Source organism: Mustela nigripes, chromosome 12 (genome assembly GCF_022355385.1).
Source record: "Mustela nigripes isolate SB6536 chromosome 12, MUSNIG.SB6536, whole genome shotgun sequence".
In the NCBI taxonomy this organism is placed as follows: domain Eukaryota; kingdom Metazoa; phylum Chordata; class Mammalia; order Carnivora; family Mustelidae; genus Mustela; species Mustela nigripes.
Genome location: NC_081568.1, coordinates 79472068 through 79487678, shown reverse-complemented (window position 1 = coordinate 79487678; position 15611 = coordinate 79472068). Strand labels below are relative to the sequence as shown.

General features: G+C 39.8%; 1 protein-coding gene across 5 annotated transcripts in view; it reads right to left on the bottom strand.

Moving 5' to 3' along the window:
* ARHGAP26 (Rho GTPase activating protein 26) overlaps positions 1–15611 on the bottom strand; it is a 414796-nt gene that overhangs the window by 265626 nt on the left and 133559 nt on the right. For all 5 annotated transcript variants that reach the window (XM_059417816.1, XM_059417817.1, XM_059417818.1 and 2 more), the window contains 3 exons: positions 15290–15419; positions 11409–11509; positions 5362–5456 (listed from right to left, as the gene is read on the bottom strand). In XM_059417816.1, coding sequence (XP_059273799.1) covers positions 5362–5456; positions 11409–11509; positions 15290–15419 — 326 coding nt within the window. The remainder of the gene's footprint in view (positions 1–5361; positions 5457–11408; positions 11510–15289; positions 15420–15611) is intronic.

Here is a 15611-nt window from a genome sequence, read left to right as displayed (position 1 = left end):
TCATAAGGACATTGGTTACACTGAATTAGGGCCTACCCTCATGACCTAACTTTAACTTGATGACCTCTAGAAAGAGCCTGTTTCCAAATAATTTTGATTTTTAGACACTGGGATTAGAATAGAACTTCAACATTATGAATTGAGGGATATACAATTCAATTCTTAATAAACAACTTCTAAGAAAGTAAGAAAATACTCCTCTTTGTACCATATTGTGGCAACATCCTACAACTACTGCAAGTCATACACACTCATTTAAAGCCTTACAATAGTCTTAATGCTAGAGTCCTGAAATGGAATTAAAAACAAAAACAGAAGACAAATTCAAAGCAGTATCACATCAATTTAATGGACAAGATATCTTGACCTAAACAACCTTTCACTTTGGAATTGAAGAAAGACACAAGAGTTTCTACTAATGTTAACTTTTCAATGTTGGTAACAACAAAATCCTTCTGAAGGAAAGATATGAAAACATCAGCCTATGATATATTTACTCAGAACAGACCAAGGGTCTTCAACAAATTCTCAGGTCTGAACCTCCCCTAAAACTAGTTCTGAGAAAAGGAATTGAAGAAAGGCACTGGAGAATAAGGGACAGATAAGATGTGAATATGTGGGATTAGGAAATTATGTGAAGTTACTATAGAAGGCTATAAGATACTGAGAAGAGACGATAGGCCTAGTTGATATACCAAAAGAAAAACAATTAGATATAAGAATTAAAAGTAGATTTCTGAATTGTATTCAGTTTACAGAGAACCTCAGGCATAAAGTTCAAGAACTATGGATCTAAATCTCATAACTCTGAATTAACAGTTAATTTGATTCCCAGCTTGTTCCTGGGTCAAAGAATCACAACACTTCTTCCTTTAGGACATAAATGTCAGAGCTTAACCCCTTTTCATCAGCATTTCAGGAAGAACAAATTAACAGCAATGCGTTGTCATACAATGAAATAAGTGATAAATACCCCATTGCTTTCTGACTCATGCTAGTCTCTCTAGAGAGAGAGAAATGAGTGTCACCTTAAAAATAACAGGGAGAAGAGATGTACCCCCCCCAAAAACACAGCATTCGTGGGACACCTGTGTGCAATGTGCCTGTGCTCTTCTGTACTGCTTCTTTAAAACTGTTAGCCATGTGAGGATCTTCTGGAGGTCACAAGGCAGTAAATATAAGAACAGAAGCTAGTTTGCAGCTTTAGTTCATCCATTTGTTTATGATGCCATGTGCAAGTGAGTATAATGAGAAAGCATTTCTTAGATTTCACATCTAGCAAGTTGAACACTCAGTGGTATCCCTGAAACCCAAGAAATGACAGCCCTGGGCTTAATGCTGGAAACGTTTCTAACATATCCTCAGTTTGAGGCAGGAAGGTGCCCTGCAGTGAGTGCCCATGCACCTCGGTTCAAATCCCTCCTGAGCCCTGGGGAAGACTCATACCTCTGAACTACAGATTCCTCACCAGTAATGTGAATTAACTGGAGCACAGTCCTCCTAGACTGTAGTGAGGATAACATGAGAATGTATGAAGAGCATTCAGCTTCTACAGAGTGTTCTCTTACTGCTAGATCTCTCACCACTCTTCCACCTTTAGCTTAAAAAGTGAATTTTACCATGGTTGCTGCTGTTGCTTTTTTCCTGGTCATCTCTTATGAGAGGTTGGAAATTACCTCTTCTACTATATTCTTCTCCTCCATAAGGGTAAGATTTAAGCTCCTTCACAAAGAAGCCTCGTTTTTTGGGGGGGGGGGGGGGTTCTGTTTTGTTTTACTGTCATTCCTAGTCACAGTGTTTTTAGTAAGGAAAGATTTTCATACCCTGAAAAATCTGTATTGTGATAGGCGTGGTGTTTACTGCATCCATTATTAGTGAGAATAAAGGACAAATGAAGAGCTTATTCCAAAAGTGGATTTCATAGTCTCTCACCAGGAGGGTCAGAAGGACTGTGTAGGTCTGGGGCAGGGGCCAGGAAGCTGTAGTTCTAATGAGCACCCCATGGATGCTGAGTGCAGGTATTTCTCACCACACAGTCAGACATGCTGACGTAATAAACTGAAAAATATTGACCGGCTGGAATATCACTTCCTAAAAGCTATAGTCTGTTTAAAAAAAAAAAAAAAAACACACACACACAAACATAAAATATCAGCACTAAGTCTAAAAGATACAAGTATTCAGAATAATCCTAAAAACCCACCATGTCATATATTTTAAGTCAAAAAATACTACTTTCACATGCATGTGTACCAATAGAGTAAAACACTAATAGCCGCTACATAAACATTTATAAATAGAACAATTTCCCTTTTACTTCCACATTTCCTAAGTGCTAAACTTGCATTTTGTCCCTCCACCTCTCTAGCCATTCAGGTACAGCCGAGGTATCAGGAGAATACCTCATTGGAAAAGCAGTGGGAATCAACTCCTTGCTAAAGCACACTGGGGAAAAAGCCAAGGTGTAAGGAATCTTCCAGAGGAGAGAACTCTGGGCATAGTTCCCAGGAATGTTGCCAATGAACCCATGGAAATGTTTTTCCTTCTCTCCTTAGTCCCTTCCTGGATGGGTAAGAAAAATGCTGAAAGACACTAAGTCAAAACAGGAGACAGATAAGGAAAAATGCTGCCCAACTATAACCTAATCTTTGAGATCAAAGATAATGACCTATATAAAAAACAGAGAAGTTTTTCATATATGTTTTATGTTATTTTAAGTAAAAGTCAAGAGACACAGAAGATGCTCAAGCTCAGAAAACAAAGTTTCTTAAACTCCCAGGTCCTAGAAACAGGATGCATGCATGGCATACCCAACAGGGCCATATGGGAAAGAGCCAGCAGCCACAGGGCTACTTGTTAAGAGTAATGATGGCACAGCCTAGCTGGTGGTTCCTGTTGGAGTTTCCAAGGGAAAGGCAAAGCACAGCAGGGTCAACAATTGATCCTCTAGTTTGAATAATTTCAGGGGGCTCTAAACTATAGGAGTGGCCCTCCTTGCCTGGTACCTGAACCTCAGATAATTAAAGCAAAGGAATATTGCCTCTTGGAGATTAAGGGTTTCAGTGGAGGAAGCCTGGCTCGGAGTTGGGTAATTTGCCTATCAATGGCACACTCCAGGCTGTGCCCTTCGCTATCTCTAAGAATTAGCTGGCTCTGGAAGGGACAATCTCTCCCCAGCCAGAAGGGATTTTAAGGTGTCCTAACACCACATATACAGAAAATTTAAAATATAAGCAATACAACAGAACTAGCTACTCACCTCCTGCTTCCTAAGAGGAAATTTAGCAGCCTCTTTCTGAACCCAGACTAAAAACCCCCTCCCTGTCATCCCCAGGGAAACAGAAACAGAACTTAGGAGAAATCCACTTCCCAAACCCACTCAGTATGTTCTATGTGACACATTTGCCTTCAGCTTATAATTGGGACATACAAAGCTTTTAGGTTATAATCAAGGGGAAAGATAGTAGGAAGTACTCGTGAGGTGGAAATGAGACAGAGGCACCATGTTGAGTTTTAATTGCCTAAAAAGCAACTCTCTAAAACTTCTGGGAAAACTTCTGAGGAAGAAAACAGGAAATAATTCAGTTTCAGAAATCATTTCTGAGCTGGTTTTCAAATAAGGGACAGCTGCAACATGAGGCACACCTTCTTCCAAATAACCAAAGAGATGATAGTCTCTAGAAACAGTTAACAAGCAGCAAACAACTAACTCTGCTTTTAAACATATGTGTCTTCTCCACCTCTTTCATGGATGCCAACAATGTGAATTCCCTTAGATTCCATACTGAGAACAGAGACACATACAGGTGCTTAGAGTATCCTGAGTTAGGATTTGTTTAAAATCAAGAATAACCAATTTCAGTGTGAAGAAGACCCTGTGCAATTCCCCTATGCTACCATAGTTCAGCCTATGTCCTCATGCACCCTTTCCCTATTACCCTCCCACATCCCCAAACACAGTGAAGACCTGGAGTACTCTTTTCTTTATAAATTAGTTTACTTCTCATCATTCAGAGTCTAACCTTATAAAATAATCAAATCTGGTGAACGTCGGGACAAGCTAATTAACAAATAACAGCTAACACTTGCTGAGCGTTTATTATTTGCCTCCCTGCCAAGCATTTTACGTGGATTATCTCCTTAAATCCTTACAATTCTAGGAACTAGGTACTATTACTAGCTTCATTTTCCAGATAAGGAAATCAAGGCCCTGAGAGATTAAGTAGTAATAGCAAAAAGTCACATGGCTATGAAGCAGCAAATTCCAAATTTAGGGCCCGGCTACCTAACTCCAGAGTCCAAGGTATAATGATTAAATGCTGAAGAGATGAGGTAGTTTCCATGAACTTCTGATTAAAGCAAAAGTGCATGCTCCCTTCACAGGAGCTCAAGCAGCCTCCAGCAGCCACACTAAAGGGAGACAAGAGGGCATTAGAAAGCATCCCAAACATGCCAACACCACAGAAGGCACTCAGTCTCTCCATCTTCTAGAATCCGGAAAAAGTGGCCCTAAGTAAATGTCCCAGAAAGGACAGAAGTACTGACTTCACAAAACGGGGGGGTGGGAGGGGGGGGGGGGTATGTTTAAATAAAGGGGAGAAATGGCATTATAGGAGAATCAGGTTGAGATTTAAGGATCTTTAAGGCTGGCACTGTTGATCTTGAACAGATAGCACAAAAAAGCTTAACACGTGGCTTTCACTCAAGGAATTAACCTGTTGCCAAGTAAAGTGTTTCAAAGAATTGGAACGTTGTCAAACTGGCTTAACACCATGAAATGGCACAACTTAATGAGACTCCATAAATATTGAGGACTACAACACAGAGCTCCCTCTACAAAAAGTGATTTTACAAGTGGTTCGCTGTCTTTCCTGGGCATATACACACAGTGGTAGGTGAAATGCTCCAACTAAAAGCTATCTTTTTTTAACTGAGTACAACTTGTTCCATCATTCATTTTACCTGATTCCTTTCGGACCATTTTTTAAATTTAAAAAAAATAAGTATTTTTAATGTAAAAAAATCTCAAATAGCTCATATAATCATGCTGAACAGTTTTCTTTAAACATCTACTCCACCTCCTAAGATAACAAACATTACTTCTCAGGAAAGCCCTAATGTTAAAGCAAACCAAACCAGAGGCTCAGTACTGAACCTACAAGACAGGAGAAGCTATGCTGATCCTTACAGACTAGCAACTGGCCTGAGGTCTATTCTAAAGTGAGTATTTGGAAAAGGAGGGGTGGTGGGGGATCAGAGGACAGAAAAGCTCTGACTGAATGGAAAAGGTAAAAATTCCAAATAATCCTAATAAAAATCCCAGTAATATCTGCTCCTGAGCAAAGTGTGACTGCTACTCACCTGTCTACTGCTTCTACGTCAAAGCAAAATCTCTTCTCGATAGAGTCTGTTTTCCGCCGGGTGCAGGATTTCAGGGTGACAGATTCATCTTCTCCCTGTTGGAAGCATAGAGACTATCAAAATGAGGCCTGACCACAGGCTATGCTATGTGCCTCTCCAGCATACCACAAACACACCACATCAACCAGAGTGATCACCCATCTTCTCAAGCCTGAGTGTTCATAACACACAGGAAGGTGGAATGTTGACCAAAAACCTTCCCTCACCCATGAGCCTCACACAGCTAAAACCTGCAAACCAAGTTTTACTTTGAGCCAAATATCTCTTGTTTTAATTTGGTTCTAGAATATCATAACGATAAGCATCAACCCATGCTACATCAACTCTTGTTGGCAATGTTTGCAACAGGTTTAATTTGCGGGTATTTAAAATTTTATTTATTTATTTGAGAGAGAACAGGAGTGCAAAAGCAGAGGGATGGGCAGGGGGGAGCCAAAGGGGAAGGGAAAGGGACAAGCAGTTTCCTCACTGAGCACAGTGCCTGATGGGGAACTCTATCTCATGACCCTAAGACCATGACCTGAGCCAAAACCAAGAGTTGGACACAACTGACTGAGCAACCCAGGCACTCCTAATTTGCAGGGCTGATTAGGGTTAAACCAGATGACCTGCAGATCTCCTGACTCTGAGTTTCTGTGTTTCACTGCCTTCACTTTTTCAGGAAGGCCTTTCTGGACCAGGTCAAATATCCCAAGACATGTTCACATAGCACCATGAACTTCATCTTTCACACAGCACTAATTGTAGCTAGAACTGTCCATTGATGAGGGCGATGATTCCAATCATGTCTCCCTCCTCCTTAGACTGAAGCTCCCTGAGGGCAGGGAATGTGTCTGTTCTTGCTGATTCCTGTGTTCCCAGAGCCCATATAGGCCCTGGAACAGAACAGATGTTCAATAAACAAGTTCTTAACACCTTCACAGGTGTATATAATGTATAATAAATTGTACATGTCAATTTTTGAGTTTTTAACTTCTGTATCTCTCCAGAAATCAAGACCACAATCAAGCTAATGAACATTTCCATCACCCCCAGAAGTTTCCTTATCTGTTGAATTCCATCTCTCCACCCTGTCTACCCTCAGGCAAATAGTGAATCTGCTTTCTTGTCATACAGATTAGTTAGCATATTCTATCATTTTAATAAATGGAATCACAGAGTATGTGCCCTTTTATTTCTGACTTTTTTGACTTGGCACAATTCTTTTGCAATTCACATGTGTTGTGCAAATCAAGAGTTTGTTTCTTTTCACTGCTGAGTAGTATCCTTTCATACAAAAGAATCCAACACTTTCATCTTTTATTGCCTAAAAACATAAGGGTTTCTGTCCCTGATTTCTTCTCTTTTTCCCATATAAGAATGTAGGGTTCCTGTTTCTCTTGCCTTTGCCAATCTTTTTCTCTAAACAAGGGGGAAAACTAGTAAACTTGCCTAATTTGTTGAAATAGGAAACATGACTTCCTATGGTAAAACTTAACCACCCCCTAGTCAAAATACCACACAAAACACAGAAGACCTAGCGAGAGATGGTTTATATTCACCAGCTTTACATCTACTGTGTTTTTTAGGAGGTAGAGAATAGCAGGTGGAAAGGTCCTGTGATCAGGGTCCATGGAGCCTGGGAGGAATCGAAAACCAGCTAGTATGGTTCAATCCCAGAGTGAAAGGCAAACTGGTATGAAAGAGTCTGAGGGAATCAAGAGCCAAATCATACACATTATGATCCATCAACCTGAGAGCATGGGGAAAATAATGAAGGGTTTTAAGCAAGGGAAGAGACAAGGTCAGCTTTGGACTGCTCCAGGCCTCACACAGAAAGAGCTGCCTCATCTCAGAGGCTAGGACACAGGAGAATTCTCTTTCGCCACAGGCAGTCTGATATCCAAAATGGTAGAACAAATCTGCTCACATACCCTTCCCTGAAGTTAAGAGAAAAGCAGGTACTTTTACAGGAAAATAATCCAAATGAAATGGACAGCAAGGTGAAGGAAAGCGAATTGAAAAAGCATGTTAGGGGGAAAAAAAATCCACCCTATTACCTATGTTAAGTCTACCTCCACTTACTAGGAGAGCTTTGTACAAACACATATATCATATGTAAAGATGTCAAATGATTCTCCTGTACAAACCAAGATGACATCACCTCCAGACAGTCAGTCTTCCTATTCCCTCCACCCTAAAGCTGAGGAAATAGAGTGATGTCAAGGACAGCCATTATTTTATATATTTTTCTGTTATTATTGTTACTATTATTAGGAACAGCCACCTTCGATTCAGGAGATGCACACTCCAGAATCAGGGTCTGAGTACTGGCTCTGTAACTCACCAGTTGTACGGCTTTATAAATCACTTTTTCTCTCGAGAGACCTCGATTTCCTCCTCTATGAAGGAGAAAACTGGATTAACAGGATAATATAGGATAATACGTGGACTTGGAAAAATAGAAAATAAATTTAAGGAATTATTAGGAAAATTAATTATTGTACTATTAAACTCCTAATTTAGAACTCATTGTGTATCAAGCTCTCTTCTAAGAGTATATATACTAATTCATACAAACTTCTTAACAACCCAGTGAGGTGTTTACTATTAATTCACAGAAAATGTGGGAGTTCCACACATCCACCATAATTGGTCTCTGTTATTCACTTCTCAGTGGGATAAGACCAAACAGAAAAAAGTTCTTCTTTGAAGATTTAGGAAACCACAAGGTCAAAAGTCCCAAAATAAAGAGTGTGAGAAAATAATTTAGGGATGCTCATTTCTAGAAAGACAGATTGGAAAAGGACTATGGCTCAACCCAGGGGAGCAAGTCTAACTCTTATTTCCATTGTATAAAAACTAGGGAATACCCAGTGATTAATGTTTAATATCTCTTCCGACTCCTTAATTTCTTTGTTTCTATATTTGAACAATGTTGTTTTCCTGATATTACTCCACTCTTAAAATATTAAAAGAGCTTTGGTATATTCTTCTTTAATACATGGAAGGGAAAGAGATGCTGATAAATTCTGGTACTGTGGCCTAAGTAAAAAAAAAGCAAAGAAGAAAAATTGGAAGTGGTACAGACTAAGTCTGATAGAGTAGCCAACGGTAATGACAGATGCATCTAACATTACTGAGCTGGGCAGTCTAATTTCAAAGCTGGTGCTCTTAGCCTCTGCAATGCTTGCCCCTCTGTAATGCCCTCACAAACCCAACATACCACACCACAGTGTGCCACAGAGAGAACCAGAGATGGAATGCTTATTGGGGACTAATTCATCAACATATTAGACACAGCTTAAAAATTATTTAAACATAGGGGCGCCTGGGTGGCTCAGTGGGTTGAGCTGCTGCCGTAGGCTCAGGTCATGATCTCAGGGTCCTGGGATCGAGTCCCGCATCGGGCTCTCTGCTCAGCAGGGAGCCTGCTTCCCTCTTTCTCTCTCTCTCTGCCTGCCTCTCCGTCTGCTTGTGATTTCTCTCTGTCAAATAAATAAATAAAAAAAAATTTAAAAAAAATTATTTAAACATAGAATCAAGGAAATTATGTAGAATGGAATCCAGAAATACAGACAGATGAAAAATATAAATGCTTCTGTTAAAAATAGATAGCTATCTCCCAAAGGAGTTATGCCCAGGAGACATGGAGAGGAGGCAAGATTCAAAATTATAAATGATAAGAATCTCCCAAAGTTACTAAAAGACACCAATCTCCAAATACAGTAAGGCCCCACATTCCCAAGAACAAAAGCATGAAAAAAAAAATGGGACCATCATTATGAAATGTAGAAACCAAAAGGAAAAAATAAAGACATTAAGAGCAGCCAGAGAGAAAAGACACATTACCACAAGAGGAAATGCACTCAGGCTACAGCTAGGGAGCCCAGAGGAAAAGAGAAAGGCACAGTGACAGCAGGGCCTATATGGTCAGAGCCGGCTACAAGAGTATTTCTATCCTAACATTCTTCATACCATGTGTCTGTAATATTCTTCCCATTAAGTGGCTGGTCTGCATGCTCTCCCCATGAAACTGGATGGGCTTGGGTGAGCTTCAAACAACAGAGCAAAAGGAAGGCTGTTTGACTTATAAGGCTACAGGCAGTCTCCGCTTTCTTTGCTGGAATATTCACTCTTGACATCTTTAGCTGCCCTGAGGCCACCATGCTATGAGAAAACCCAACCAATCTTCCACTGAGAAACGAGATGGACAGACCCTGAGACAATACAGAGCAGGAAGGAAAGAGGGAAGGGGAAGAACAAAATCAGGAGAAAAACAAAATCATGACTGACCAGTCTCTAGTGACTTCAAACCCTCACTGCTCCAGCTCCTACCACCATCTGATTGGAAGCCCCTGAGAAACCCTGAGCCCAAAGCACCCATCCATCCAAATGCTTGCCCAATTCCTGACCCACAGAAACTGTGAGAAATACTAAAATGACTGGTGTTGTTTCAAAAATTGCTAAGTTTGGGCACCTGGGTTGTTCGGTCAGTTAAGCCTCTAACTTTAGCTCAGGTCATGATCTCCAAGTCCTGGGATGGAGCCCTAAGTCAGGCTCCTTGCTCAGTGGGGAGTCTGTTTGTCCCTCTCCCTCTGCCTTTCTCACTGCATCTCCCCTTGCCTCTTCCCCTCTCCCCCAGCTCATGCTTTCTCTCTCAAATACATAAATAAATAAAATCTTTAGGAAAAAAGAGTTAAGTTTTTCGGCGATCTGTTATACAGCAACAGATAATCGGGACACCTACACGATAGCTGGCAACCCTCTTTGCATCAAGTAAGAGTGACATCCATCAATTTCATAGGACAAAGCCACCCAGGGATCTCTAGCATCTAAACACACTTGACATACTTAGTAATGTATATTTATGAAATACCAGAATCCTTCTTAGTTGTAGTTCTTAAAAGAACTTTAAGCTAAGAATATTCGCTTTGCTATAATTACTGTCTAATTACTGCTATAATTACTGTCTACTATTCCTCCTGGAATTATTGTATAAAAGTGGGAAAATTACAGCAAAGCAATCTTGAGAAAGAATAACAAAGTTGGAGATACCACAATCCCAGATTTCCAGATATACTACAAAGCTACAGTGATGGGGCACCTGGGAGCCTCAGTGGGTTAAAGCCTCTGCCTTCAGCTCAGGTCATGATCCCGGGGTGCTGGGATCCATCCCCGCATTGGGCTCTCTGCTCGGCAGGGAGCCTGCTTCCTCCTCTCTCTCTCTCTCTCCCTGCCTGTCTCTCTGTCTGCTTGTGATCTCTGTCTGTCAAATTAATTAATTAATTAATAAAGCTGCAGTGATCAAAACTGTATGGTTCTGGCACAAAAAGAGATATATACCTCCATGGTACAGGATAGAGAATCCACAGATAAACCCGTATCTATATGATCTATTAATCTATAACAAAGGAGGCAAGAATATACAATGAAGAAAACAGTCTCTTTTACAAATAGTGCTGGGAAAACAGTCACATGCGAAAGAATGAAACAGGGATATAAAAAGGAATATTACTCGGCCATGAAAAACAATGACGTGTTCCCACTTGCAATAACATAGATGGACCTAGAGGGTATAATGCTTAGTGAAATAGGTCAGACAGAGTTAGACAAATACCATATAATTTCATTTACATGTGCAGTTTAAGAAACAAATGAACCAAAAAAAAGATGGACAAAAAAACTGACTCTTAAAAATAGAGAACAAACTGGTGGTTACCAGAGGGAAGGTGAGTGGAGGCTGAGTGGAATAGATGAAGGAGTTTAAAAGCACACGTACTGTGATGAGCACTGAGTAATGTATATAATTGTTGAATCATTATATTGTATACATAAAACCAAATGTAATACTGAATGCTAATGATACTTCAGTTAAAAAAAAAAAAAAACTTAAAAACAAGAAAAGAAAATGACAATGACACAATGAAGGTGTTGCTATACATACGCATTATAACCTTCCTATTTAGCCAAGCAAATCAAGCATGAAATTTTAAACATGAACTCACCCCCTTTCCTCCTGACTTTTGGTCAAATGGTACCATGGTGATTTGTTTGGAATCCCGTTGATATGTACAGTAGTGCTTCACCCAAGACGTTCCAAAGTGACCTGCAAGGTAGTATTTCCCATGAAACATCTCTATGTGTCGAAAGCATACTGGAAACACACACAACCCATAACCCACAATGCTCACCTACCCTTAAACCATTTCTCGGGGCAATATAGTCTCCACCAGCTAGACTGGAATAGGCAGAAATCTGATCCCACAGGCTGGAAATGGAAGTGACCCCAAGCTTTCCCCAGGGACCAAGGAAAACTGTTTCCCACTAAATGCAAGATCCAATGGGTCTTAAAATACAAGGGAAGTAGAGGTTCCCTGGGGAAATTAATTCACTTTCCCATCATCAATCTCCACTTGAAGTTTCCTTTCTTCCCTGACAGGAGTAAGATGACTGAAGAAAGAACACAGAAAAGCTCCTCGAAGTGCCTGTCACTGTTCCCATCTGGCATGATGACTTCATGCTTCCCACACAGCTGCTCTGCAACTCTCTGCAAAGACATACAAGGGTTCTGACCTACTGCCAAACCCCTAATCTGTACTTTAGCAAAAGTCAAGATGATCTGAAAAGCAGACAGGCAAACTCTGACACAGAGATGTAAATGGAAGTAACTATAAATACCCAAATGTAATCTAAGGAGTCTGTCCCTCAGTATTATCCCTCAGGGAAGAGGAAGAATGCCCTTCAGTCAAATCCTAACAGTCTCTGATTTTACCTGGTGGTTGGCAAATTACCTTGTTTTTTTTTTTAAGATTTTATTTATTTGACAGAGAGAGATCACAAGTAGGCAGAGAGGCAAGCAGAGAGAGAGAGGAGGAGGAGGAAGCAGGCTCCCTGCCTAGTGGAGAGCCCGATGTGGGACTTGATCCCAGGACCCTGAGATCATGACCTGAGCTGAAGGCAGAGGCTTAACCCACTGAGCCACCCAGGCAGCCCCAAATTACCTTATTTTGAATAATAAAATATCATTAGGGAAAGAAGGGATAATCAGCATTATAACCTTCCAAGGCCCTCAATCATTGCCTTAGATGTCACAGAGATCACAACACAGAAATGTTTTCTGGGTGTTTTTTTTGTTTGTTTGTTTGTTTGTTTAAGTAGTAATAGGAGATTTAATAAAGATTTTGTAGTTCTTTTTCAGGGTTTCAGTGCTCATAGCAAGTGTTGAATAGCACTTAGGAAACTAAAAAAGTAAAAAGCAACATAGTAAGTATTTACATTGAAGCATCAAAGACAAAAATACCAACCATTCTAATTTATTTTTGTGGCTCAGAGAAAAAAATCCAAGGACAGCACAACACAAAGATTCCTCAAGTTCTGTACCTTAAACCATTTGATTAGCCAAAGAAATAAGGATAATACTGGATTTGGATTTAGCCTACTGAATAACAGAAATACCTTAATTCCATCCTGACAACAAAAAGATGGATGGATGGATGGATGGATGGATGGGAAAGAAGAGAACGAGGAGAGGGAGGGCAGTCGCCTTGTGGCAGTACACTAAATGGCAACTAATAAACATGGAGGAGTTACACAGCTGAGAAACCACCATTTTGCAACCATCACAGTAACTATCCTTTTAGGCAAGAACTGCCAGTGGATGCTAACTCTAGGTGGGGACAAAGCTTGTTGAGAAAGATATAGTCTTAAAGGGTCTCCCCATAGACTGTTAATGAGCTACAAGGGAAGAATCTTGACTGTACAGTAGATAAACTAAATGATACTTTGACTGAGTGACCAAAATTAATATCACCAGTGAGGGGCAGACAGCCTTTCTGTGCCACTAGATGTGGTACCCAGAGAAAAACACAAATATTACTTTTGTAAGACTTGACAAGGGATCCCTAAACTGAATCTAATCATTGGGAAAAATGAGACAAACCCACACTAAAGAAAATTCTAGAAATGAACTGGCTTATTCTCTTCAAAAATGTCGACGTCATGAAGGACAAAGAAAAGCTGAAGAATTATTACAGAGTAGATCATGACAAGTAAATGCAGTACGAAATCCTTTCTAGATAGAAGGAAAAGAAAATGCTTTATGAGGGCATTACTGGGACAACTGACAAAACTGGAATATGAACTGTCATTTACATTAAGTACTTTATTAATGTTAAATTTGCTAGATACAGTAACTATACTGTGGTTACATAAAAATAATATTCTTATTTTTGGAAAATACACACTAAAGAAAAGGAGTATGGAGTATGGAATCTGTTCCAAAAGGATTCTGAAAAAATGGCAATGTGTGTATGTCTCTGTCACTGTTATATGAGTACATACATACCCAGAAAAAGAAAAAAACTCTTTAACTGTGGGAAAATTGTAAAAATTCATGCATCTAGATAAAGAGCATATGGCTGTTCATTATACTCTTCTTGCAATTTTTTATTCAAGGTTCAAATTATTCTAAGCAATAAGTTACCAAAACTTTTAAATAAAAAGAGCTATATCCCATTGATATGCTCTAGACTCAGAGGTTTGAGAGTTAAAATCTTGTTTTAATGATAATCAAGACATTCATGTTTTAAAAGGCACATGAAGTATTTGAATAAAATTGGATTATTAATGTGAGTGCAGATTTTATATATGTAAGTGAATAATATTAACAAATTAAGTATTATAAGTGGACTCTGAACTATATTCAAGTTAACCTTAAACTTTTTGGGCTGGATCTTCTCATTAGGCAAAAAGGTTAACATCTTACATTGAGGCTTACAGAAAACCCAATACTACAGTACCTTCCACTTCTTACAAACCTCAACAAGCTCATCCCTGTAAGAATAAAGGGCATAAAACCCCTCAAGATATCCAATGTGTCCAACCTCAAACCCTACTACTGCCCCCATTGTCACGAGGCAACAATTTTGGGGCCAAGCAAACTTTTGAGCAATCACTAGCTAGAATAATCACTGAAATCAAGTGTTTTGTTCCATTAGTAAGCTTCTAGGAATGAAGACATTTGCCTTGCCCTGAATCAACAAAAGGACAATAAAGAGTACGAAACCCACAAAAATCTGGGAGGAGTAACACATCCAACTAAAAAAGGAGGAATGGAAGATTAGGAGAACTGTCCATTAAAGAAAAAAAAAATTGACTTTCTTCTATCACTAGCACTCTATGAGCTAAGTCTGGAAGTGCTACCCTCATAGCACAGCCCTATTAAAAAGCCTTTCCCCAGGCCTTGCACAGTAGTCTGTGAGTCATCACAGAGAAGTCTGGGTGAGCAGCACCTGGTGTTTCTTTCCTTGACATCTCATGGGCAGGACAATGGATTTCTCTTCCTACCTCTCAGAGTGAGTTTGTATTTCTACTCATAAAATTTAAGTGTTGAAATGACAGCAACTAAATAAAGTGGGGAGAGGGCCTAAGTCATGACTGTTTGGTCCCTGCTGAAACAAGTCTTTAATGGAACAAATTCACTCCATAATAACTCCACCCAAGGATATGACTGCTAACATACGATAAGGTCAAGCATGCAAGGCCCTTCCAGAGCCTCTATACCAAGAGTGTGATAGATAAAGCCATGCTAAGGGTGCAGACATGTCAAGTGTGACACTACAGAGAAAAAACACCACCACAGAGCCTCAGTGAATTCCAGGTTCCCGAGGGAATTTCCAGTTACAAAGAAAATAGAACCCATCATGAGGAGGTAGACAAGACCTTTGGATACCTTTCCCTTAAAAAACTCTACTGTCAACTATCAACTACTCTCATTCACCCAAATCTATATTTATAGAAGCTGTGCTCTAAGTTAGGCACTACTAACTATACCCTCTACCTCCTGGGTAAAAGGCATGCCAAGCTATTATTTGCCACCAACACTCACGTTTCTCCTGAACATACAGGTACCCTTCCATGGTGTAGGGACTGATGGTCTTGTGCTCAAGGGGGTTCTCCTTCATCTTTTTCATCAGTGATTCCACTTCTGACCTGGTGCCTTCGAAGCGATTTCTTGTCTAGGATGAAAGGCATTTTATTTAAATCAAAGAAAGAAAACCTTGTTCCCATCTCTAACAATTTATAACATCAACCTATGGAAACCTAAAACCAGGTAAGGAACATTTAACCACCTAGGAATTAAGCAAATATTCACTTTCAAGACCTACCTTTTGACCTTAAAGTCCTATACCAGAATGACTCTCAAACTG